The sequence below is a fragment of the Simochromis diagramma genome, unplaced genomic scaffold (genome assembly GCF_900408965.1).
Source record: "Simochromis diagramma unplaced genomic scaffold, fSimDia1.1 OVJJ01000557.1, whole genome shotgun sequence".
NCBI classification, from domain to species: domain Eukaryota; kingdom Metazoa; phylum Chordata; class Actinopteri; order Cichliformes; family Cichlidae; genus Simochromis; species Simochromis diagramma.
Window position 1 is genome coordinate 890,889 of NW_024387156.1, and position 26,002 is coordinate 916,890.

Genomic DNA, 26,002 nt, shown 5'->3' on the forward strand with positions numbered 1-26,002 from the left:
CCACAGCGCTCTCACGCTCGACTTGCGCGTGCCCGCCGTCGCGGTGCCCTGTCCCTTTAAGAGCCTCGTGTTGTTACAGGAAGTGTGAGGGGTGTTTCCAGCTGATCTGAACAACAGGAGGACCGGAGTCTCCCTCAGCAGTCCGACCTGTCTGTGCTTTTTTCGGGCACCTTAGCAAAGCTCGCCGGTCCCGACCTCCGGCGGCTCCTTTGCGCCGCGAAGAGACAGTCGTTCCGGGGTAAATCAGGAGGAGAGCCGGGGGCTTATTCTCGTCCGATAGCCGTGAGCCGGTGCCGTCGGAAGCTGTTAGCTCGGACTGTCATGATCCCAGCTCGGAGATGGCGTCCTTCCCCGGTTTGTGTAAGGCTGTCGGGCCCGCGGAGGAGGAGAACGGGGAGCTGGACGGATCCCTGCAGCAGATGCTGAAGGCCATCGCGGACGAGAGGAGCCGCCTGAACAGCCGACAGGAGATCAGCGGCATCGGTGAGTGTCTGCGTGCTTCTTCGTATCCACACAGGCAGCACCTGAACTCCCGTGAGCAGGGATGAGCCCTCTGATGTGTTTCAGGCTGGCTCTCATTTATCTGTGGGTCTGGTTTACTTTGGAGCAGGGCCGGATCTATCTGCTGAAGGCCCCCGGGGCTGCACTCTGGTGTTGGGACCCCGTGAAGACCCAAACACAGTGCTCTCCTTGCTTTCTAACCCAGCAGATGTTTCCATGTTTAAGCATTGGTGGACATTTCTTTAAACTAAAAACTAAAGACAGGTGTGAAAAGGTTTTTTAGTTAACCAAAAATGTCTAAAAATGCACATGCTGTTCAAACAGGGTTCGGGCTTAGAGCCACGGCGCACAGTGGAGTTTTAAAAATACAGTAAATAACTGTCAATGTTAAATAAGAAATTGCAGGTCCTCTAGTGTCCACCAGAGGCTCCAGCAGTGAACAAATGTCCAACTTTACAGCAGAATAAAAGCCCCAAAATGTTGGAGTGATTATGATCTGAAGGCAGCTTGGATCAGTAAAAATAATAACTGACATAATGTAATGACATTTATGGTTAATTTTCTAAACTCTGAGCTCCACAAAGGTCAGAAATCTGTTTTCTGAGGAGGACCTGAATGTCTCCTGTAATGACATCAGCTGCCGTGGATCCTCCATCTCTATGTTTCTCTTTTTTGCGAGGATTGTGTCGAGTCCTCGTGACTGCCTTGTCGCCCGGTCCTCGTCACGAGCCTCGTTGAAAATAAAAATGAAAGTTGATCTTTGCTCCGGCCTGCGTTTGCCGCCAACATCGTTGGAGCACCGCTCCGCCTGTTTCTCCTGCTCATTTGTTCTGATGGATAAATCAATGAAGCTCTGTTCACAGCACATGACTTCATCACAGCAGCTTCACTGTCATCACCAGGAGCAGAGCAAATGTCAGACACTGCAGTGCTACCTCTGCTTCGTGTCATCATACAGTCTTGAGCCAGGCCTCATTTCTTTCTTTCTTTTCCACTGTATTAAACTAAATAGAAATCAGAGTTTGTACAAATCTGATGAGCTTGAAAGCTGATCTGTGGTCTGACCACATTATTTCCTCCTGTCATTACAGAGATGAGCCCGGTCTTGGGTCTTTTCAGATTCTGATCATCTGCTGTAGATGGTTTTTAGGCCTCACTCTTCTTCTTTTGTCCTTCACTTGTCCACTTTTCCTTCTTTTTAAAAAAAATAAATAAATAAATAAAAAAAAAAAAAAATTTTTTTATATATATATTCTATTTTTTTAGGACACACCACGCTGAGATAATCTAGGTCTTCAGCTCTTTGAAAATCACCTTGTTAGTACAAAAATCGTATTTATGTTAACCTGTTTTATCTTTGGCACATTCTCATTTCTTTAACAGAACTAAAGAAATGAAGTGTTTCAGGGATCATCTGGTAATAAAAGACATGATTAAATAATTCGTTGCTCAGGTGGCCATCATGTGCAGATACAGCACTGGTTCATCTTTGAATTTTGAGCCTTTTCATGTTTGAATGATTCACAGGTCAGAGTTCAGAGGATTAACAAACACAATCCTATGGAAATGCTCTGGTACGAGGACTGGACTGAAAAGAAGTGAAAAAGCAGCCAGTGTCCAAAGAAGAACTTGTACTGCTGTTTAAGACCACTTTAAAAATTCACAGAAACTCTTGACTCCTTAAAAGCAAAATATAATGAGTTTTGGCTCAAGACTTTTGCACAGTATCGTAAACTAAACATTGGGTCTTCGAGTATTGATCACATGAAACATCCTCAACTTAAATAATAATGAAACCAGTTGATGCAGTTTGACTTTACGTGTTCCTCAAGGCTGTGGCTTCAACTTCATTATAACGACGGTTTTATAATACAGTGGATCGTTTATTAGCTGAACTCAAGGAGAGAAAGTCAGTCTGTGTTAGTTTTATATTTAAGGCCACAAACACAATTATTTAAACTGAGCTAATTTTTTAATAGAGTCTGGATTAGTTTACAGTGACACAGATCTATTTTTTTCTGAATAAGAGCAGGTTTCCAGACTAATCGATCGATAACTTAAATATCGTAGAGAAGAGGAGTCTGTGGATACGTCACAGCGTGTGTGTGACACCTGCAGTATCACACACACGCACCCCTGTGGTGTCACACAGGGCAATATTTAACGGTAAAGACTGTGCAGCGGGGCTGGAGGTGCTCCTGTTTCTTCATGCAGACTCTGTCGTGTCCTTGGATGCTCCTCTGCAGGCGGCTGGTGGTGACTCAGGTCTGATCCGACAGTGACTCAGGTCTTTGCTCTGATCACAGAATAACTCGAATTAGTCTCTCAGACGCAAAAACCTGGTGATGTCGCTAAAAGCAAGCATGGTGAGTATATAAGCTCACACACAGCTGACAATCACGACAGCTGACTCAATAAGGAAACTGAGGTTTTTCACATTAAAAGCCTAAGGGATGTGCTTACAGTTCTGTTTTTGCTCATTTACACAGTAAGAATTTATTTTATTTTAGCTTTTATGATAAACCATGAGCTGAACATGCTTCAGATATTTCACTTACCAAGCTCTTCACAGGAAATGATAACCAGCTGCCTCCCTCCTCCATGTTGGGGAAACGTCCTCCAGCTCGCCGCTGAGCCATCACTATCAGACCGTGGGCGGAGAGGCTCTCTGGAGAGTCAGCTGAATGAAAACACGGGAGAGGAAGGGGAAAGGCGAGCTGAGGATAGCGGCTGAACTTTCAAAATAAGAGCATAAATCCATTGCAGCTAGCATAGCTCTTGGGGCAAAGCTCCACCTGGGCAGTCCACACAGGTGAGGTCTGTGTGTGGTGACAAGTGGCATGATGTCAGCTCCGGCAGCACCTCTGCTAGGTTAATGAGCAGCTCAGAACTCTGGGTGTGACTATTATTCTGCATCCACACCTGAATAAACACAGCTGTTGAAAGTTTGATAGAAAATAGAAAAACATGGAGGGCGATTAGACCGCCTCGGTGGTTTTTATCGGTTGGTGGCGGCTCGTATAATTTGAATACGAGCTCTTATTTGAGAATTCACGGTCTGAACTATAAATACTCGCTGAGGCAGTGAAGCGGCAGTCAGGCGAGGCAGAGAGATGAACATGAATGATTTAGCTTTAATTACCTCCTGCTGTAAATACTCTGACATCAGCGCAGCTTTCACGCTGACGCTAACGGTGAGAGCGTCCATCGATCGTCTGAGATCTGCTCTTCAGGAACTGTGGTGCAGAGTTACCGCCGATCTGACCGTGACTCGCTCTCTGCTGACAAATTATTACAAATCCTGCTAATGAGGCCGCAGTCCGAGTCCGGGCAGAGGTGGTTGAAGTGCTCCAGTTTGTGTCTACGTGCACATATGTGTGTGACCGCAGGACGTCACAGCAGGAGGCCTCCAAGCTGTGTACAGTCTGTCTGGAGTGGACTGTTGGAGCCAGACTGTAAAGGTTTAATGTACAGGACCAGTTGTTACCGTCTATTTCCTTTAATAAGCGAATGCAAACATCTCAGTGCTGCGTTTATTTAGCCGATTGGTTTTTAGCTTTAATTTATGTAAGACTGTAAACTTTGAACTTATAGACAAAGGTTTTTGTAATTTGTTTAACAAAAAGTAATATCAGACCTGTTTGGATGATTTTCAGAGTAGCTTTGCATGATTCACAGTTTAAAATAATCCTGTATTTATTCCCGAGCCTTGCTTTAAAACTCTGTATTTCCCAGATCGTTGGTGAGTGGTTGCTTGAGGTCACTGGCTGGTTTCAGCGAGGGTGACAGCAAAACAAACCTCCCTGTGGCTGCTTTGGTCAGTAGAAGATTGCTGCGGTCTCGTGTAGCTGGAGTTTCACTCAGTGTGTCTGCAAACACAAGTGTGACACTGGAAACGTTCCTTACCACTGTGACTTTAGTGACCCTCAGTGCGCTCAGAAAGAACATGTTGATTATATTTAAAGCACAGTCTGTGTAACCTTTTAATTTAATATTCCAAATATTTCCTCCCAGCTTTGGGTTTGCCTCCAATGTTGGAGAGGAAGCTAAGCTTAGCTGTGTTGGCTTCATCACGTCAAAGTCAGCTTTGTGGTCGTCATACTGATGCTCAGCTGGATGGTACGCCAACGCTCTCTCAGCTGCTGTACAACATCTGTGACATGCAGATTGTATCAGAGCAGAATGAGCGCTGGCCAGTCAAAGGTTGTAGGTGTGAGTATTTGCATTTTTCTTTAAGTTCATTGGAGCTTAATTACGAAGCACTTTCAGACGTTTGGCCTCAGTGGCTCAGGCGTTGCAGAGAGTCTCGCTGGTTCATTCGGTGCTGGTGCGTGCACTTTGTTCATCCTTTCATCCAGGTCACTGGAGCTTCGAAAGCACATCACACAGGATTATATAACTGTCATGAAAAATGCAGCAGGCCTACCACGGCTCATGATATTTCTACCCACTGCTGCAGAGAGATTTGGGGTGATTCAGCTCACTTTCCTCAGATGATGAGTGATAGTGCGCCGGGCTTCATAACACAGTTGATGTATTTTTAAAATGGCATATGCAGCTATAAATAGAGCCGGACTTTTATCAACGTCCCAGAGGCTCCTGCAGAACTGTACTCTGCTTCAGTCAGCTGTGAGCCTTTAACACCTTTAAACAACACTCTGAAGCCCAGGTGACATTATAACAAGATACAACAAGATACCTGGGTGAGTTTAAACTAAATGACACTGTTCAGCACATCAAGGCTGACTCATCCTCGACTCACATCAGAATACATTTCCTTGAATGTAATTCATACATTACAGTGAGCCTTCACGGGATGATTTTTTTTTTTTTTTTTTTTTTTTTTTTTTTTTTTTTTACTGTTCTCTGGTTCATGACGTCATCATCTTCACCTTCGTTGCAGTGTGAAGCTGTGATTTCAGGGATCTGCAAGTGGGGTTATGTCACACTCAGACATGGTCACAGTTTCTGTCATAAAATCTTTTCATGAAAGACTTGATCTAATCGATTATGCGGACTGCTTAGTATGACATGCGTGGTAGCTAGTGATTTTCATGATCATGTCAGCAGAAGTGGTTCATATGGGACTCAGCAGGGTCATCGACATATGCCATGAGAAGTTGTTGAAGACCCCAATATCTCATTTACAGGAGAAACCTTTTTTTGGACAAACAATTATCACACCGAGGGGAAAAAAACAACTTTTTAGTGGGATTTAAAGAGAGCTGAGGGCTCTCTGGGTAAGTTTGGCCATTCTTTGGGTGGTTGGAGTGGTATTTTAGTGGCATGTTATGTGGTGTCGCAGCATTGGTCTTCTAAAACATTTAGTGGTCATTATCATTCCTGATCTGAACCATTGGTTCAGTCTTCTGCATCTGACCATAACTAGGCTGATCTCGTATATCCTGAACTTTTGTTGGTTCCAGCGGCAAGAAAGAAGGTTTGAGTTGCCATTAGGGAGGTTTGAAGAATCCTTTGGCTCTAATTATAAATGCGATTCAATAGGTAGTTTTAGGAGTTCTAGAGAAAATGTAGGTGCTTCCTTTAGGTCTATATGTGGTTCAAGTTCTCTTGTAGGAGGCCTTTGGTATAGTTTAGGTCAGGGGTGTCGAACTCCAGGCCTCGAGGGCTGGTGTCCCGCAGGTTTTAGATATCACCCCATTTCAACACACCTGAATCAAATTATTAGTTCATTACCAGGCTTCTGGAGAACTTCAAGACATGTTGAGGTGATAATTTCACCATTTAAATCAGCTGTGTTGGATCAAGGACACGTCTAAAACATGCAGGACACCGGCCCTCGAGGCCTGGAGTTCGACACCTGTGGTTTAGGTATTGTTGGAGTCACTACGAGGTTGTATGGAGCCTTTATTGGTCTCTGTTCAGGTTTTCAGTGGTTCAGGGTTTGCTCTCTCAGATGAGATATATATATATATATATATATATATATATATATATATATATATATATATATATATATATATATAACACCCAGCACGCCCCTGCGGGCGGTTTATCCTTCAAGCTCGGGTCCTCTACCAGAGGCCTGGGAGCTTGAGGGTCCTGCGCAGTATCTTAGCTGTTCCCAGGACTGCGCTCTTCTGGACAGAGATCTCTGATGTTATTCCCGGGATCTGCTGGAGCCACTCGCCTAGCTTGGGAGTCACCGCACCTAGTGCTCCGATTACCACGGGGACCACCGTTACCTTCACCCTCCACATCCTCTCGAGCTCTTCTCTGAGCCCTTGGTATTTCTCCAGCTTCTCGTGTTCCTTCTTCCTGATATTGCTGTCATTCGGAACCGCTACATCGATCACTACGGCCGTCTTCTTCTGTTTGTCTGCCACCACTATGTCCGGTTGGTTAGCCACCACCATTTTGTCCGTCTGTATCTGGAAGTCCCACAGGATCTTAGCTCGGTCATTCTCCACCACCCTTGGGGGCATCTCCCATTTTGACCTCGGGACTTCCAGGTTATACTCGGCACAGATGTTCCTGTACACTATGCCGGCCACCTGGTTATGGCGTTCCATGTATGCTTTGCCTGCTAGCATCTTGCACCCTGCTGTTATGTGCTGGATTGTCTCTGGGGCATCTTTACACAGCCTGCACCTGGGGTCTTGCCTGGTGTGATAGACCCCAGCCTCTATGGATCTTGTGCTCAGAGCTTGTTCTTGTGCTGCCATGATTAGTGCCTCTGTGCTGTCTTTCAGTCCAGCTTTGTCCAGCCACTGGTAGGATTTCTGGATATCAGCCACCTCCTCTATCTGCCGGTGGTACATACCGTGCAGGGGCCTGTCCTTCCATGATGGTTCCTCGTCTCCCTCCTCTTTCTTGGGTTTCTGCTGCCTGAGGTATTCACTGAGCACTCGGTCAGTTGGGGCCATCTTCCCAATGTATTCTTGGATGTTCGTTGTCTCATCCTGGACTGTGGTGCTGACACTCACCAGTCCCCGGCCCCCTTCCTTCCGCTTAGCGTACAGCCTCAGGGTGCTGGACTTGGGGTGAAACCCTCCATGCATGGTAAGGAGCTTTCTTGTCTTTATGTCAGTGGCTTCTATCTCCTCCTTTGGCCAGCCTATTACCCCAGCAGGGTACCTGATCACGGGCAGGGCGTACGTGTTGATGGCCCGGATCTTGTTCTTACCATTCAGCTGACTCCTCAGGACTTGCCTGACCCTCTGCAGGTACTTGGTGGTTGCAGCCTTTCTAGCGGCCTCTTCATGGTTCCCATTCGCCTGTGGGATCCCCAGGTACTTGTAACTGTCCTCTATGTCTGCAATGTTGCCTTCTGGTAGTTCAATCCCCTCAGTTCTGACTACCTTCCCTCTCTTTGTTACCATCCGACTACACTTCTCCAGTCCGAACGACATTCCAATGTCATTGCTGTATAGCCTGGTAGTGTGGATCAGTGAATCGATGTCTCGTTCACTCTTGGCATACAGCTTGATGTCATCCATGTACAGGAGGTGGCTGACAACTGCTCCGTTCCGTAGTCGGTATCCGTAGCCAGTCTTGTTAATGATCTCACTGAGGGGGTTCAGGCCTATGCAGAACAGCAGTGGGGACAGAGCATCTCCTTGGTAGATCCCGCACTTGATGGTGACTTGTGCTATGGGCTTGGAGTTGGCCTCTAGTGTTGTACGCCACATCCCCATTGAGTTCCTGATGAAGGCTCTTAGGGTCCCATTGATCTTGTACAATTCTAGGCATTCCAGTATCCAGCTGTGGGGCATTGAGTCATAGGCCTTCTTGTAATCAATCCAGGCAGTGCACAGGTTGGTCAGTCTGGTCTTGCAGTCTCGGCTGACTGTTCTGTCTACCAGTAGCTGGTGTTTTGCGCCTTTGGTATTCTTGCCAATTCCTTTCTGTGTCCCGCTCATGTATTGACCCATGTGCCTGTTCATCTTAGCCGATATGATGCCTGACAGGAGCTTCCATGTAGTACTGAGGCAGGTTATTGGTCGGTAGTTGGAGGGGACCGGTCCCTTCTTGGGGTCCTTGGGGATCAGGACCGTCCGACCTTCGGTTAGCCATTCCGGGTGTCTCTCGTTAACTAGCAGCTGGTTCATTTGTGCTGCCAGACGCTCGTGGAGTGCAGTCAGCTTCTTTAGCCAGTAGGCGTGAACCATGTCTACTGGCATATATATATATATATATATATATATATATATATATATATATATATATATATATATATAAAAATTGTTTGTTTGTTTGTTTTAGGAACCTTTCGGATTTCTAGAGTTATCCCAAACACAGTCGTCTGGGTTCCAGAGTTTCACAGCGAATACTCCGAGGATATTTAAGGATATTGGTAAACTGCTACACCTCTGGCATGATAGGTGGATCCTAAATGCAAAATCTGGGCTGTTTGGTGTTCACATATGATTAAAACAACAGGCAACAACACAAGGTGTGGCAACAGTTGACGCTGCACCATCATCAAAACCCTGGAAGAATGTGGTTTGTCCTTTCTGCAGAGCTGCCGTTTTAAAGTACCAGAAATTAAAGGACTGATGGTCAAGTATGAGATGCTGAGGTTTAATAAACTATGCTGGCTGTGAGGCATGGTTTAAAGTTACTGAGTCATTACTCTGACTGTAGTTACCTGATATTGGAGCCTGAGTTAAGGATTTCTTTTGGCTGGTTCAGTGCTTCCTGTTGCTCTTTGGAGCTTCTTCTGCTCGGGTTGCCAGCAGGTCGTGTTCACTGACTCACCCCCTGTCTGGGGAAAACATCCCTCATGCCAAGCGTGACTGGATGAAGGCCAGAGGTCACTTCCTTTCTACAGCCAGCGGTTCTGCCTGGCTGCTGCCTTAGCTCGGAGGTGTTGACTTGTGTGAAATGTGAACAGCTTTAAGCAGCAGCCTAAACATTAATTCACACACTTGAGTTTCAGCTGTAAACTCTGAATAATGACTGCTGACATCGGGTACTAACACCACAGAGGAAGTCTTAGTCCTTTTATAGGAGTGCAGAGTTAAACATGAGTAATTCGGAGAGGCTAGACAACAAGACCTTGGGGTGCTTGTCATCAGAGAAGCTTAATTACTTCTGCAGTAATGGCCTGTATTTATATAGCGCTTTACTAGTCCCTAAGGACCCCAAAGCGCTTTACATATCCAGTCATCCACCCATTCACACACACATTCATACACTGGTGATAGCAAGCTACATTGTAGTCACAGCCACCCTGGGACGCACTGACAGAGGCGAGGCTGCCGGACACTGGCGCCACCGGGCCCTCTGACCACCACCAGTAGGCAACGGGTGAAGTGTCTTGCCCAAGGACACAACGATCGAGACTGTCCGAGCCATGGCTCGAACCGGCAGCCTTCCGATTACAAGGCGAACTCCCAACTCTTGAGCCACGATCGCCCTAATGTCAGTTCTTTATGAGATGTTTATTTATGAGAAGTACCATTTTAAAAAAAAAAAAAAAAAAAAAAATTGTATTTACCTACCAGAACCAGTGATAAGTATTCATTTATTTGCAGGTTTATTCAGACTCGTCCTCTCAGTCACTCTAAATTAAACCCATAAGAAGTGTTTGTACAATTACTCTGGTTTCATCTTCATCTCAAATTAAATTAAAGCCTGAACAAATCAAAGCAAACGAAGTTTATCCTCCTGGACCGACAGAGTTAAACTAATTCATTTAATATCTGTGAAATTTAATGAAATGCCAATACACCATCATGGAAGGGCTTTATACCCACATCATGTGGTTTGGTTACTCCTCGTCATGCTGTCTCTCCTTTAACTTTGTACTGATCTTAGAATATTTAGAATTCGATTTTAATTTTAATTGGATATACAGCAAAAGAAAATAAAAGGCTACTTATAAAATCTAGAAACAGAATAAAATCTTAAAGTCTGATCTGATCTTTAGAGAGGGGGACTTTTTAAACAGATGGGAGGTAAAATAGACAATATAGATATATTTATAGCAGAAGGTAATTAAACATTAAACAGGCTAAAAAAATAACTGCGGACAGCTGTGTTAAAACTTTTACAGCAGAAATAAAGATGTTTACACCCTGATGCACAAACTGTTTTGGTTTCTAGAGAGAAGTTCCAGCTTCACAACAACTTTTGCCAAGGAATAAAGAGGAAGTAAAAGAGAGGAATAGTAAGAAAACTGTCACTATTTGCAGATGACAAAGTGTTATTTATTAGAAAAGAGGAAGATTGTAATTGTTTATCTGAGACTGTAATATCAGGAGTCAGAGACAAATATAACTTGTATTAGGGCTTAAAGTTTGCATGATTAGGGGCGTGGCCTCTTTAACTGACTGGGTGGATGGTGACACAGATGGCTGGAGCTGCTAGCTGTCTGCTAGGCTCCACCTCAGCTAATTGGAGTCACTGAACTGGCCCTCTGGATCGTGTTTGTGCTGTTGGAGCCTCAAGGATCTCAAAACTGGATTATAGATGGCAGACAGTTGGTGTCGTAAGCCACCGCCTCTGTTCAAAGATTGTCGTTCACAGTGTACATAGATGGCTTCTTTCACTCATCTTTCAAACCATCTGTACTCTGTCCAAGATGTGAACATTGGCATCCTTGAAAGAGTGACCTTTGTCCTTTAGATGCAGATGGACCGCTGAGTCTTGTCCCGTCGAGTTGGCTCTTCTATGTTGTGTCATGTATTTGTGAAGTGGCTGTTTGGTCTCTCCAATGTAGAGGTCTGGGCATTCCTCGCTACACTGTACAGCATGCTCTACGTTGCTAAGTTTGTGTTTAGGAGTTTTGTCTTTGGGATGAGTCAGTTTTTGTCTGAGTGTGTAGCTGGGTCTGAAGTACACTGGGATGTGATGCTTGAAGAAGACTTGAGTTTTTCTGATAAACCGGCAACATAGGGGATAACAATGTTGTTGAGTTTGTCTTTCTGATCCTCCCTAGATGGCGTCTGATCTTTTCTGTGCTTCTGGTGTCAGAAATAACTTCTGACACCAAAACACAAAACGTTAGCAGCTAAAATGCAAACGCCGAGGCTTCTAAATGTGGCGTGGTGTCACAGTGACTTCGTGGTCCACAAAGAGTCCAACTCAACAAGAGCCAGTCACAGACAGGAACAACCCCACAAACATCCAAACACACACACACACAGAGCTCAGCATTGATGTGTTTAATTTAAAACATGTTAAACTGTGTGAGGAATCAAAGTTCACCAGTTTTCTTTAATTAAATCAAAATTAGCAAAAACTCTAATGAGCGTGAATCTTAATTGGCTCCGGTTCAGCCGTCTGACCCGCTGACCTTCTCCTGCTGCTCTCCAGGTTTATCTGCAAGAGAAGCTCTCGCAGGAAGTTTAATTCAATGCAGAGTCATTCTCTGGCAACTGCCTGACAACTGTTGCTAAGCAACAAGGCAGGTGCCTCCGGCCTGTAAAAAGGTAGCAAAGAACCCGGGGTGACGGAGGACAGGGGGTCGATACCGAGTGAAACACAGAGCATCAGTATGAAATCGATTGGTGTCTGTATCCTCTCACACTCGGCCCTGTTTGATCCTTCAAAATAAAAGCGTGTGTAGTAATCCAGCAGCCTGTGAATAATGCATGAGCTGATTTTATTGGTCATAAGGAAGAAATAACTGGATCTGAACAAAAGCTGGAGCTGAATAATGGAATAATAGATTTTAGAGACAGTGTGAACAAAGCACACTTCCTCTGAGCTGCTTTCAGACATTAAACACTCACTGACACCATATTCACAGGGAAAGGCCTTTGAAACGTTTAAGTCCAGGTTTAGTGTCAGTGCTCGGGTTTTTGAAGCCCGTCTGAATGAAAAAGGTTATTTTAATATTTAATTTTTGTGGAACAGTTTCAGATTTCGTGATGTCACAGTTGTAGTTAAAGCTTTTATTGAAGTGCAGACCTTGAACCTGGATGTTTGGTTAATTAATCATCTGATTGTTTCCCGTGGCTGCAGGTTAGTTTAAACCTCTGAGGAGCACTGCTGTCCTAAATACCAGTTGTGTGCTGCTTGACATCAGCAGCTGCTGGATTCTGTCCATAGACCAGTAAGATCGGTGCTGATGTTGGATTAAAAATGACTGAACTGTCACGGCTGTCTGTTATGTTCCTCGATATGAGTAAATAAATGCTCATGCATGTATTTTTGCTGAAGGAACTCTTGTTGCCGAATAGTTTCTTCCCTTTTTCTGTTTTTGTTCCTCTGAAAGGCCAAAATTTATAAAGAAGCTTGAACTGAGGCCAGATTTTGTTAGCAGTTGAAGAACAAATATTTTTTTCCTCGAGCAGCCGATCACTCTGTAAGTGTAAGGTAGGAATCACTGGACGTGTTTCAGGCTTCTGTAGTCTCGCCTTTCCTTCGTTTTAAACGCTGTGATGTCACACAGCACCAAAATGTATTCATTTATTTAGTTATTCAACGTTTGAAACATCTGTCATGTCACAGTTGGTGACAGCTGTTAGCCAATTAGATAATGCTATGCAAATATCATGAGAGAGCAATATGTGCATGAAATAAACTGTCGGCTTTTTTCTAACTGCCGGACTCGGACCGTAAGTGGAGAAAAATGGTGTATGTACAGTACTTGACTACACACTGCAGCTCTTAACAGTCAGGAACACCCACAACAGTAAGGAACGTGAATCCTGTCAAAGTGGTTTTTGTTGGGCAGTCACGCATATGTCAAGTACTTTTACTGTGAAAGGAAAGAACAGGAAGATGCCCATTCCATACATGTGTACAACAAAGCAACAAGAAAAGTAAAGGATGGACGTAGCTTCTAGGTCTTAAATCTGCATTCTGCACCAGGGGCAACGATTGCCTAAAGGCTTCTGGTCCCATAAACGTTGATGGGAAAACACGTAAACACCCTCCTCATGAGTCGCGATAGTTTCAGTAACATTGAATAAAACATGGAGTTAATTCAGTAAAATTTGGTCATTAATGGCGTCGGGACGATTATGTGGTGTGCGCCAGCAAGCATGCTCAGACAGTCATGTCTAATCCATCCCAGTCATTTACTCAGAAATTGTTCCACAGACTGTTTAAAAATGAAGCTGCTTTAAACTGAATTCTCGTGCTGACTTGTTGTTTTGACCTCGTGTTTCTTGTCTCTGCAGGCTGTTTTAAAGATGACCGCATCGTTTTCTGGACCTGGATGTTTTCCACGTACTTTATGGAGAAGTGGGCGCCGCGACAGGACGACATGCTGTTCTACGTCCGCCGGAAGCTCTCCTACGTCAGCGCCGACAACAGCGAGGGCAAGAAGGTGACATGACACTTGATGTAAAGAGTCATCATCGCTCACGTTTCAGACATTTGCAGAGCACCAGCAGAGCCTGAGGGCCAGGATTTCAAAATAAAAGGTTTCAGAGAAACGTGAATGAGGCGGTGAGACATGATGGATGTGAGGCTGCATTTGTGTCTCTGTTGGTGAATAATAGATGGCTTGCTGGTCTGGATGTGGAGCAGTATTAAAATAAACCATGTTCAGGCTCCCTGTGAGCTGCAGTGGTTGTGTAACGTTGGTGTTCATGTGAGGATCATTCAGAGGGAGACTTTGACCCACCATCGCTCCCTTGCCCTGAGCTTTCCTACTACTTTTATTGTGAAAATGCAGAGTTTTTCAGACCCTTTCCTGCGTCTCCTTTATTTATTTGTAGTTTTTTGTTTTTTTTTTACCTTCGGTGCACCTGACCTGTGAGTTTTTGGCCCATTAAATGACATATTGCAAATTTTGGATGTGGTTATGATAGTTTGTCCACCACAGGAGCAGAATATGTGACAGAAAAAAGGAAAATCAGAGAACTAAACTTTAACCGCTGAGACGTTGGCTCGGTTATCCAAAGCACCGACCCAGAGTGGTTACATCTTTCCCACAATCAACCCTGAAAAGACCCCAGAGGACTTCCTGCTCTCTGAGGTGCTCACACTTTCCTCCGTGGCTCTGGCCTTTGACAGATCTGATGATTAGATTTATCTGAGTCTGCAGCAGAGCGGCTTCGCCCGCAGGTGGACAGTGTGGTTCATTTTTACTGCAGCGTTCGTGGCTGTCAGTCAGACTAACAGCAGATCAGACGATACAGACAGCAGACGCCATAACAGCTGGCGAGATGATCGGCAGCGACAGCAGCCATCAGCTTCCCATCACTCTGTCCTCTGAAGAATCCAGCTTCAGTCACAGGAACAGAACCTGAAGAAGAGCAGATCAGAAAAACAATGGAACCAGCTGATGAGACAGAAGCATTAGTCTCAGTAACTGAAATTAATCTGAGATTAACTTATTATCATTTTAGTTTTTGTCTTTCTGATCAAACGTTTAAACCTGCAGATTTCTCATGATGCCCTAAATCTCAGCCTCGTCCTGCTCTTCATCTCTGGTCGTCATAATTATATTTTATAAGCTCAGGCTCTGTTCGTCCTTCATCCCCCTGCTGTGTCCAGGTCTCTGCTTCCTGTCCCAGAGCAGAAACGGCTCTGGGAACCTTTCTCTTTCACATTTGTAATGTTTCCAGGGAAAACTTATTTAAGCTCAGGAACTTTTTTCCAGCATTTGTAAGTTTAACCAGCTGTGAGTGTGAACAACCTGCAGCAGACACCAGCTCCTCTGCTTCTGATCATTCAAAAAGTGCATTCCGGGTGATCTTTCAGCTGGCATCAGTGTGTGTGTGACGTGTGATTTGACCTTTGGAGGATTTGCGGGTTTTGGTTCTTCTTCATTGGTTTCATGTTCTCTGATGGACGCCTGGAGCTTCAATCGCTTTAACCCTTGGAGTTTGCGTGATGTCAGACTGAACATCTGGACCAGAAATGGTTCATGACATCAAACTGAAGAAGCTGCACCTGGTTTAAGATGTGAAATCAAAATGGCAGCTGCCGTAAAGCGGGTCACACTGCTGTGATGCGTTTGCTTCATCGTTCAGGTCAGAAAATGTTCATGAAGTTTGCATTGCTGTGAAATCAGGATCATAATCTCCTGCAACACACACACACACACACACACACACACACACACACACACACACACACACACACACACACACACACACACACACACTGGAAAACTAGAGTCATTTGACCTGAAATGAGCTTCGTGTTTTTGCTGAATCAGCGTCACTTTTTCAGTTTCAGTTCGTCAAAGCAGGAGGATCTGAGGCCACATAAAAACCACACACACACACAAGCGCTTCACAGGGAAACCATGACAACCGCTCCTACGCTCTAAATGGTTTCTGAGTGATATGAAGGCTGGCTTGTGGAAAACTTGTATTTCCCTCAAGACCAGAGAAATTCACCAAGTGGGCAAGGAAACAGTGGAGGAAGGAAGGAAGTATGTGTATAGGCGGGATGGATGGGGGAAAAAGAGGAAGTAGGAGAGGGAATCTGGGAGGAAGTAAGGTTGAAGGAGCTGAGTCTGATGGTAAGTGTGTTCAGACATGGTGCTGATGGAGGCTTTGTGCTGTGTTTCAGGTGGAGGTGGAGGTCTACAGGAGGGACTCAAAGAAGCTTCCGGGCCTTGGTGACCCCGACATCGACTGGGAGGAGAGCGTCTACCTGAACCTCATCCTTCAGAAGGTGCAGAGCAGTAAAGTTTAAAAAAAGAATCTTTTAAACTGTTTTTTGTTGTCCTCACTAACCTGAATCCTGCACCCTCTTCCAGCTGGACTATGTGGTGACGTGCGCCGTCTGCACGCGCTCAGACGCAGGAGATATCCACATCCACAAGAAGAAATGTCAGGTAGGCTGCTCTGCAGCAGCTCGAGCTGATGAAGCCACCAACCTTCTCTCATCCCACCCGTGATTTGTCCCATTTTATTTCCCCCTCCTGTGCTCACAGGAAGTGTTCGCATCTCCGAGTAAACATGCCATGGACAGCAAAGGGGAGGAGTCCAAGATGAGCTACCCCAACATCTTCTTCATGATCGACAACTTTGAGGAGGTAAAAGGATGTTTTGAGCTCGTGCAGAGCTTCTGTGGTGAAACGTCTCTGAGCTCACAGTGCTGTCACACTGAGGAGGGGAGGTGGGGGAGGAGTGAGGGCGGTGACTGAAATCAGCTCCTGGTTGGTGCGCAGATTAGTTGATGAAGTGTGACTAAAAGCTCTCGGCCCATTTGAAAACGAGCTTGTGCACAAGTGCAGCGTTTTTACTGCCACAAGCAGCAGAGTTCGCGCTGGGACAGAAACCGATGATCCTCCAAGGCAAGGGAAACGCTGCTGACCACAGTCACGAGACGCTGTTTCTGCTGCCGCACAGAAAGACACGGGACATTTGCAGGTGAAGTCATGTGACCTTCTGTTTGTGCAGGTGTTCAGTGACATGACGGTGGGTGAGGGCGAGATGGTGTGCGTGGAGCTGGTGGCGAGCGACAAGAGCAACACCTTCCAGGGCGTCATCTTCCAGGGCTCGATCCGCTACGAGGCGCTCAAGAAGGTCTACGACAACCGGGTTAGAGGCCAGAGCGTACACCTGCACACATGAACACCTGCACACATGAACACCTGCACTACACTAGCAGAAACATGCTACAGGAGTGTGAATGTGTTCTCATTTAGCATGCTCACATTTATGAAGTCTTGACACTTGGGCTAAGAACACCTGCAGACTCTGAAGCTCTCAGGTGTGATGGGTCAATCAACTGTCAGCAGTTTGACGTCCGTGTCGTGTTTCAGGTGAGCGTTGCTGCTAAGATGGCCCAGCGGATGTCTTTCGGCTTCTACAAGTACAACAACATGGAGTTTGTGAGGATGAAGGGGCCGCAGGGCAAAGGTCACGCCGAGATGGCCGTCAGCAGGGTGCCGACTGGCAACACCTCCCCCTGCGGCACCGAGGAGGACCAGGTCTCACCCATGCACGAGAGGGTGAGGGAGAAGATGCAGTTTAAATATTCGGTCCTGAGATTTTTCATTTTTCTCCTCTGAATGTCTCCACAACAGATTTGAAGGTTTTGTTTTTGAACAGCTGTGTTCATGACCTCAAATGTGACTGAACGTAAGCACTTTACTGTAATACTCTGTGGAGAGGACGGGGACTGCTTTATGTCTCAAACCGAGTATTTCTTCAGAGGATGAGACCAGCTGTGATTAGGTTGAAATCTGAGTTACCACAGAGAGGCTCGTGTGATCATCCACCACAGAACAACACTGCAGGTGGAGTTTCAGTTAAATTGCTTTTTGAGCTGCTGAAGTCTGATCTCACTTTCATCCCTGAGGCCGATAAACAGTTTGAACCTTGTACTGAAGCCTGTGCTTGCTCTATAAAACCTCTTTACAGTAGAGCTGGATATGGTACGCTTAGCTTTATGTTGTGATAAAAGGATCATTCTGCATAAAATCAATCCATCCTCTTTTATAACAGTCTGTTTTACTGCTATCAGAGTTCCTTGGACACTTTTGTAATCATGTCCAGGCCTTTGTTCCTGCTTACATTAAAAAGAAAAGTGAATGAACAGCCCACATCTCTCCACATCTGTGCATTAAAAGGGTTTTGATTGAATTGTCCAGTTACAACAGAGGACTGTAATCCCTCAGCAGCTAATTAAATGTTTCAGTTTAACCTCTTAAATGAAATCTGAAGGTCTTCACCTGAAGCTCATCTCCATCACAGAGCTATAACTGTGATGAAAACCTGCTCGGCTCGGGCAACCACTGGTGTGGTTTCACTTCTGTGTCCGAGATCTTTGAGAAGTAGAACAGAAAACCCCAAAACTCAGGAAGTGAGTCGAGCGAACGGCACGAAGCTCTGCTCAGACGAAATCAGGTCGAGATCAATAATACATGCAGCTGGACTGACTGTGCATCATTTAACAGCCGGATGTGTCTCTCACAGAGACGTCTGCTGGAAGGAGAGCTCAGCATGAATCCACTCTTTGATTATTGATCTGAACAATAATTTAAAAAAATAACTTCACATGAACCAAAAAAACCAAAGGATGTGACGGTGTTTACTGAAACAAGGACAGGAGCGATGGGAGAGCTGAAGGAATAAATTTACTCTGCTTAATTGGAGCAGCTCTTCCCCACAAATAAACTTCAAACTGCCCGACGTTCCAACAGGAAGCTCTCTGAACATCAGGACATCACACAGAGATGTAGAAGAAAACGTTTCAGCTGATTTCCAGCTAAACTTTCTCCTCATTACCAAAGAATCTGGTGCTGGTCAGGTGTGCATTTTAGGATATTTACACAGTTAATTGCTAATTAATTTTAGCTCAGGTTGGCTTGTGTCTCTGTAATACAAGCTGCATATCATCCCACCATCACCAGCAGGACAATGATGCACAATCAGCAGATTAAACCACTGATCACCTGTGGACCACAGACAGAAAAGCCTAGACTTCTGTGATGTTTTATTAAATATGTAATCCACAATGTTGTTCCTGAAAAGGCCAAATTTCTCTGCTGTTACAGAGTAAGATGTCCCTCAGGGTTCGACATTAGGCCTTCTGATATATATATATATATATATATATATATATATATATATATATATATAACACCCAGCACGCCCCTGTGGGCGGTTTATCCTTCACGCTCGGGTCCTCTACCAGAGGCCTGGGAGCTTGAGGGTCCTGCGCAGTATCTTAGCTGTTCCCAGGACTGCGCTCTTCTGGACAGAGATCTCCGATGTTATTCCCGGGATCTGCTGGAGCCACTCTCCTAGCTTGGGAGTCACTGCACCTAGTGCTCCGATTACCACGGGGACCACCGTTACCTTCACCCTCCACATCCTCTCGAGCTCTTCTCTGAGCCCTTGGTATTTCTCCAGCTTCTCGTGTTCCTTCTTCCTGATATTGCTGTCATTCGGAACCGCTACATCGATCACTACGGCCGTCTTCTTCTGTTTGTCTACCACCACTATGTCCGGTTGGTTAGCCACCACCATTTTGTCCGTCTGTATCTGGAAGTCCCACAGGATCTTAGCTTGGTCATTCTCCACCACCCTTGAGGGCATCTCCCATTTTGACCTCGGGACTTCCAGGTTATACTCGGCACAGATGTTCCTGTACACTATGCCGGCCACTTGGTTATGGCGTTCCATGTATGCCTTGCCTGCTAGCATCTTGCACCCTGCTGTTATGTGCTGGATTGTCTCTGGGGCATCTTTACACAGCCTGCACCTGGGGTCTTGCCTGGTGTGATAGACCCCAGCCTCTATGGATCTTGTACTCAGAGCTTGTTCTTGTGCTGCCATGATTAGTGCCTCTGTGCTGTCTTTCAGTCCAGCTTTGTCCAGCCACTGGTAGGATTTCTGGATATCAGCCACCTCCTCTATCTGCCGGTGGTACATACCGTGCAGGGGCCTGTCCTTCCATGATGGTTCCTCGTCTCCCTCCTCTTTCTTGGGTTTCTGCTGCCTGAGGTATTCACTGAGCACTCGGTCAGTTGGGGCCATCTTCCCAATGTATTCTTGGATGTTCGTTGTCTCATCCTGGACTGTGGTGCTGACACTCACCAGTCCCCGGCCCCCTTCCTTCCGCTTAGCGTACAGCCTCAGGGTGCTGGACTTGGGGTGAAACCCTCCATGCATGGTAAGGAGCTTTCTTGTCTTTATGTCAGTGGCTTCTATCTCCTCCTTTTGGCCAGCCTATTACCCCAGCAGGGTACCTGATCACGGGCAGGGCGTACGTGTTGATGGCCCGGATCTTGTTCTTACCATTCAGCTGACTCCTCAGGACTTGCCTGACCCTCTGCAGGTACTTGGTGGTTGCAGCTTTTCTAGCGGCCTCTTCATGGTTCCCATTCGCCTGCGGGATCCCCAGGTACTTGTAACTGTCCTCTATGTCTGCAATGTTGCCTTCTGGTAGTTCAATCCCCTCAGTTCTGACTACCTTCCCTCTTTTTGTTACCATCCGACTACACTTCTCCAGTCCGAACGACATTCCAATGTCATTGCTGTATAGCCTGGTAGTGTGGATCAGTGAATCGATGTCTCGTTCACTCTTGGCATACAGCTTGATGTCATCCATGTACAGGAGGTGGCTGACAACTGCTCCGTTCCGTAGTCGGTATCCGTAGCCAGTCTTGTTAATGATCTCACTGAGGGGGTTCAGGCCTATGCAGAACAGCAGTGGGGACAGAGCATCTCCTTGGTAGATCCCGCACTTGATGGTGACTTGTGCTATGGGCTTGGAGTTGGCCTCTAGTGTTGTACGCCACATCCCCATTGAGTTCCTGATGAAGGCTCTTAGGGTCCCATTGATCTTGTACAATTCTAGGCATTCCAGTATCCAGCTGTGGGGCATTGAGTCATAGGCCTTCTTGTAATCAATCCAGGCAGTGCACAGGTTGGTCAGTCTGGTCTTGCAGTCTCGGCTGACTGTTCTGTCTACCAGTAGCTGGTGTTTTGCGCCTCTGGTATTCTTGCCAATTCATATATAGACTTTACAGCTGAACACAAAGTATACTTTTTTGCTGATGATGCCATCCTTTATGAAACCTTCTTTGAGCCCCTCCTCTTGGGTTTATTTATGCCCCTGTTTTTAAAAACAAACAAAAAACCAAACATTTGCTCCTTTGGGGCTTGTAAATGTCTCGATCGATGGTTCCGATCTCTGTATGTGACTCACTTTATTAATGTGAAACTTCCCAACAAGACAAACAGTTTGGGTTTTAGAGAATTTCGTGTCCCTGCTCTGGTCACCAGCCGTACACTTACAATACATCGGGAATTTAAGGTTGGATTGCAAACGAATAAAATGAAACTGAGGATTTCGGCCAGTGAAACATCTCTTCTGCCTCCCCGTCTCACTTCTGTATAACGAGGTCTCGGTGACATGTGATTAAATCTTACTTCCTGTGTGGACTCTAACCTGCTGTCCTTCCTCAGGTGACATCGTTCAGCACGCCTCCGACCCCGGAGAAGAACCGCCCCTCCTTCTTCTCGCCGTCTCTGAGGCGCAAGATGCCTCGAAACCGGATCGCTGAGATGAAGAAGTCTCACTCTGCCAACGACAGCGAGGAGTTCTTCAGGGAGGAGGAAGATGAAGGTAAAGACTGGCACTTCTGCCTCATTCCTGAGACGCTCACCACAAGTGTGGGTAAAGTGTTCCTGAATTAATTCAGTTTATTAATCAGGTTAGCTGTGAGTCTCTTTGTGATAACACAACATTAATAAAAGATCATTAAACAGTCGTTTCTAATATACAGCAGTTCTCAGCAGCAGGTTCAAAATCTCCTTTTCCCCCTGAAGTAATCAAAGATCCAGAAACATGAATGTGTCACAAACTAGCTACCTAGAGTTCTCAAAACAGATCAGTAAAGTTAATTAAATGTAACCTGTGCGGTTGTGGCTCAGTAAACTAAACTCGTCCTGGAATTCAGACTTTGGGTTCCTGGATGTTGCTTGGTCGGTTATGGGGAAAAAAACGCTACCCGATCAAATGTTGGCATGATTTATGGTCAGAGCCACTATGATATCTGATCATCTTTGAACCTCCAGTAAGCAAACTTCCTGCTCCTCTGTAAGAAACCCAGCTGGAGAATTTAATGACAGTAAGTGTAAAATGGCGCCATGACATGTTCTGGTTTTACTTAAAGCTGAATTTTAACCCTCAGTGGGCAAAAATCTTTAATTTACTCTGTAAAACATTTAAGAGCATTACAAAAAATGGTTTATTAATAACATTTTTTTCAATTTTTTTTTTTTTTTTTTTTGTGTTCAGATCTTCACACCACCACAAACCTCCGCTCGCGCTCGCTGTCGGGCACCGGGCGCTCATTGGTCGGCTCGTGGCTCAAACTGAACCGGGCAGAGGATTATTTCCTGCTGTACTCACACCTGACCTACGTCACCCTGCCACTGCACCGCATCACCACAGGTCAGAGGTCTCACACTCACACAGCACCACAGTGCCCTACTACCCTCTGCAGGGAGACTGCGGGAACTGCAGGAAGTAAAGAATGACATTTTAAATTTATTTTAGGTCTCATTAATTCATAATATTGATTCTATTGAGGGATAAAGGATAAAACCTGCCTTTGGATAATCTGCAGGATCATGTTTGTCTTTCATTGCCCAGCAGGAGATCATTGACAGTGTTTTGTGTTGTCAGTGACAGCAGATGTGTGCTGATGATCACTGATGGATTGTGCGCGCTCTGTTATTTATTGTGTCTGTGTGTTTCAGACATCCTGGAGGTGAGGCAGAAGCCGATCCTGATGACATAGCATAGCTGGACTCAAAGCATCACTACGAAGTGCCTCCTGCATCAGGCCACCGAGACAACAGCAGCGCCCCCGGTGTTCTGACCGAGACCCGCAACCAAACAGCCGCTTCAACCGGAGACGCAGAAACGGCGTCAGAGGGACGACGAACAAACCAGCCATCCGAGAAGTGCCTCCGACTCTTTCGGTTCCTGCGGCCATCTCCACGGAAATGGGCCCGGAGTCAGGATCACATGACCTCTGCGTGAACTGACCGGAAATGAGAGCGAAGAATGTTTTTGTCTGTAAATACCTGCTGCTTTTCTCACAGACGCCTTGACTAAAGGTCGAGCTTTTAGAGACCGCCTCCTACTTCCTGTTCGGCTCGCTGTGGACTTCTTGTTTAAACTCCACCACGGGGGAAATTCTGGGTCACAGTGATTGTGTGAGAGGAAACGGCGGGGTCAAATCCACCTGACTCATACAGGAAGTGGTCGCTTCACTTCAGAATAAAACACCAACCTGTACAATTGCAGCTTCACTATCAGAATATTTTCACTTCTCTGAGTTCACAGTTTAAACCAAACGACATGTGATATGTGTCACATGACACAGTCAGTTAAGGATTCTGTCATAATCATTTTACAGGATTATAACTAAAGACAAAAATTTTAAAAATAATTCTAAGAATGATAATTTTTTTCAACAAAGACATGACCCACATTTTCACAACACTTATTCAAGTTTTCCCCCTGTTTTTGTAGAGAAAACATGAAATATTTCATATTTATTCATATTTGTTGTTGAATTTTATTATCAGACATCAAAGATTTTAACAGGAAAAGGTATTATAAAAATAATCATTTTTGTTCATTATGTTGAAAGTTTTCCCTTCTCAAAGAAAATGTATCTAAAGAATAATTACATTTTCAGCTTAAGATTTCTCTCAAAATGACTCAGACCTCAGTCATTCACTAAGATCAGCAAACAGTAAAACGAGTCCTTCAGACACTAAAACCTAAAACTCTTTATTTAAACACTACTCGCTTCATGTTGGATTTTCTGAGTAAATGTGTTCTAATGAACCAAAAATACAGAAAATACAGTTCTGATGCTGAAGACCCACCTTCATCTTGTGCGTTGTTAATTTCTTTGTATATAATGAATTTTATAAGTTTAAGATGTGAAACTATAAATGTAAGTTATTATATCTGCGTTTTTCACAAATTTGTACTTTTGTCTTACCTTCCAGTGTGAAAAACTTGGAGGCGACTTTTGTTGTGATTATATGAATAAAACTGAATTTACAGAAAATTTCCAACTAACAAAACGAGAATCTATTAAAGTCATTTTGAGAGAAATCTTGAATTATTTTAACTGGTGCAACATCATAAACGCTAACGTTGAGTAATCCTGATGAAGAAATTCTCATATTTTATTCCAACACTCCAGAGTATTCACTAAATAGTTTTAACTTTTATCTGTATGTACGTATGATTGAAAGCAACCAGTCTATAACATTTAATGGTAACTTTATGACAAGTGTTTTTAATACTAGCATTTATCGTCAGCGCTGAAGGAAATTTTTTAAAAAGAACTTTAGAACTTAAGATTTTTCACAAGTTTGTGCCATGAGTTTTCTTTGTGTTGAATTATCTCATTAAGCTCATTAAAATATTCAGTTTTAAAAAATAAAACTTATTGTAAAATTGCAGTTCATGAATTGTTGCACAAAATTATTTCAGTATTTAAATACTTGACTAAAATTAAAATTTTAAGTCCAAAATCTTTGAGTTTACTTTAAAGTTCAAATTAAAACGAGTTTGAATACAGATACAGCTTTAATTATGATGACATGTTCAGTTTGGGATCATTTCAGTAGGACTTGTTGAACCATGATTCAGTATTTGACCCCGTCCTCGTGTCCTCGTCTTTATACGAAATCACTTTTTCTTGTGATGATGAAACTCTGCCGTCGACTTTTCACGTCGACTCACTAAAGCGAAAAAAGGTAAAAGAAAAAAAGCAGCTTATAAAAACCAGCTTTTACTTTTTACAGATTTATTTTCAAACCTGCGGCTGAAACTGGACGAGACTTGAAAAACTGCTGAAGTTCCAGACGAAACTTTAAGGGAACAAAAGAAACTGAAGCAGCCGGCTGTTGATGTTAAAGTGACTCCCGGTTTTTGTCCCTCTGAGCTCCCGAAGCCTTAAACACACTGACTGTGTGTGTAACATCTCCTCTTTTCACTTCCTGTTTCTTTAAACTCACCTGTGAGACGTTTTAGACACACCAACCAGCCCAGGCTTCGAAGCGTCACCTGCATCATCAGAACACCAGAATCAGAATGACTCTGTGTGACTCACAGCGACTCCTTTTTTTTATGTTTCCTGTGAAAACTTAATCTTGTTGGAAAAAGTTACAGCTGAGAAATGTTTTAAGAAAACTGGAACAAATTCAACACTGTAAGGAGGGGAGGGGGGCTAAAATTGAACTGAGTCTAGGTAAGTAAAAATTTTAGTTTTAAGGGCATTTATTTAAAGAAAACTGCTTTTACCTCCTGAATGGAGAAAATCTCAGTAACCTCCTAAAAGTGAAATCAATTTTACTCTAAAATTTCAAAGAAAAATGAATCTGTTTTTAAAGTAAGTCGTACCTTGAGAAAAAACTCCAACTCTGATCCAAAGTTTGTGATAAAATGATGTAATGTTATCATCTTACATTATTAAAATTAGTTTTAGATATTGGAAAAAAATTTTTTTCGAGAATACACTTTGAGGTTTTAATGATTTGCATGTACGCTGTACTACAAACACCTGGTGTTTTCAGGTTTGAGGGTGGAGTCAGATCAGCTGTTGGTGTTATTGATCAGATGTCATCAGTATTGGTTTGCTCTCAGATGAAGCCATCGTCGCTCAGAGTGTTTTCCTCCGTGTCGTATTGCACCTTTTTCTTTGTGTCAGTGTTTTTGATGTAGTTTATAGATCTCCAGCTGAATGTATCCACGCTGATTAACAAGCGCTTTAAGTGAGAGACGTTTGACGGACTGTGACGGTTTGCACTGTAAAACGCTTTTACAGCCTTTTTGGAAGCAGTTTGTTAAACTTTCTGTTGACGTGTTCATGCTTCCATCACAGCTTTTGTACACAGACACACTTAATGTGCATGTTTCTGTCTCTTCTTCTGTTTCCAGACTCTCTGTACATTCTCCTGCATTTATTTACTGAAATACACATTAGCAGAAAAACGCCTCAATGTCAAGTCGTCTGAATTCAGCCCCACAGTCACAGGTCATTAAGGTGGACTTACTACAGTTACACTGAGCTGTGGTGAAGTCCTTCAGTGTAAACATGCTGTGTTAGGTCCTCCCCCTTTAAATA

The 26,002-nt window shown here is 44.4% G+C and overlaps 1 protein-coding gene and 1 long non-coding RNA gene across 3 annotated transcripts; one reads left to right on the plus strand and one right to left on the minus strand.

Annotated features, from left to right (window-relative positions):
* Positions 1 to 128: 128 nt before the first annotated feature.
* Positions 129 to 25,872, plus strand: kiaa0930 (KIAA0930 ortholog). 2 transcript variants are annotated; one of them, XM_040048274.1, is made up of 10 exons: positions 129 to 483; positions 13,599 to 13,747; positions 15,949 to 16,053; positions 16,139 to 16,216; positions 16,316 to 16,417; positions 16,785 to 16,925; positions 17,150 to 17,338; positions 21,306 to 21,465; positions 22,141 to 22,296; positions 22,605 to 25,872. In XM_040048274.1, the coding sequence occupies exons 1-10, from the start codon at positions 339 to 341 to the stop codon at positions 22,643 to 22,645; spliced, it is 1,266 nt and encodes a 421-aa protein (XP_039904208.1). In that variant the 5' UTR covers positions 129 to 338; the 3' UTR covers positions 22,646 to 25,872. The 2 variants fall into 2 exon arrangements, with proteins under 2 accessions (XP_039904208.1, XP_039904207.1); XM_040048273.1 differs by lacking the exon at positions 129 to 483 and adding an exon at positions 3,176 to 3,962.
* On the minus strand, positions 14,145 to 21,367 carry LOC120744151. Its single transcript, XR_005698308.1, has 2 exons — positions 21,289 to 21,367; positions 14,145 to 14,671 (listed from the first exon to the last, which is right to left on the minus strand). It is a non-coding gene; the product is annotated as an uncharacterized LOC120744151 (long non-coding RNA).
* Positions 25,873 to 26,002: the final 130 nt, after the last annotated feature.

What these genes read in the sequence shown, in the direction of transcription:
- kiaa0930 (XM_040048273.1), top strand. Translation starts at nt 3,809, where the DNA reads ATGAGGCCGCAGTCCGAGTCCGGGCAGAGGTGGTTGAAGTGCTCCAGT. An exon ending in ACAACAGCGAGGGCAAGAAG is followed by an intron (nt 13,748 to 15,948) that starts GTGACATGACAC and finishes GCTGTGTTTCAG; the next exon opens with GTGGAGGTGGAGGTCTACAG. An exon ending in AGAAGGTCTACGACAACCGG is followed by an intron (nt 16,926 to 17,149) that starts GTTAGAGGCCAG and finishes GTCGTGTTTCAG; the next exon opens with GTGAGCGTTGCTGCTAAGAT.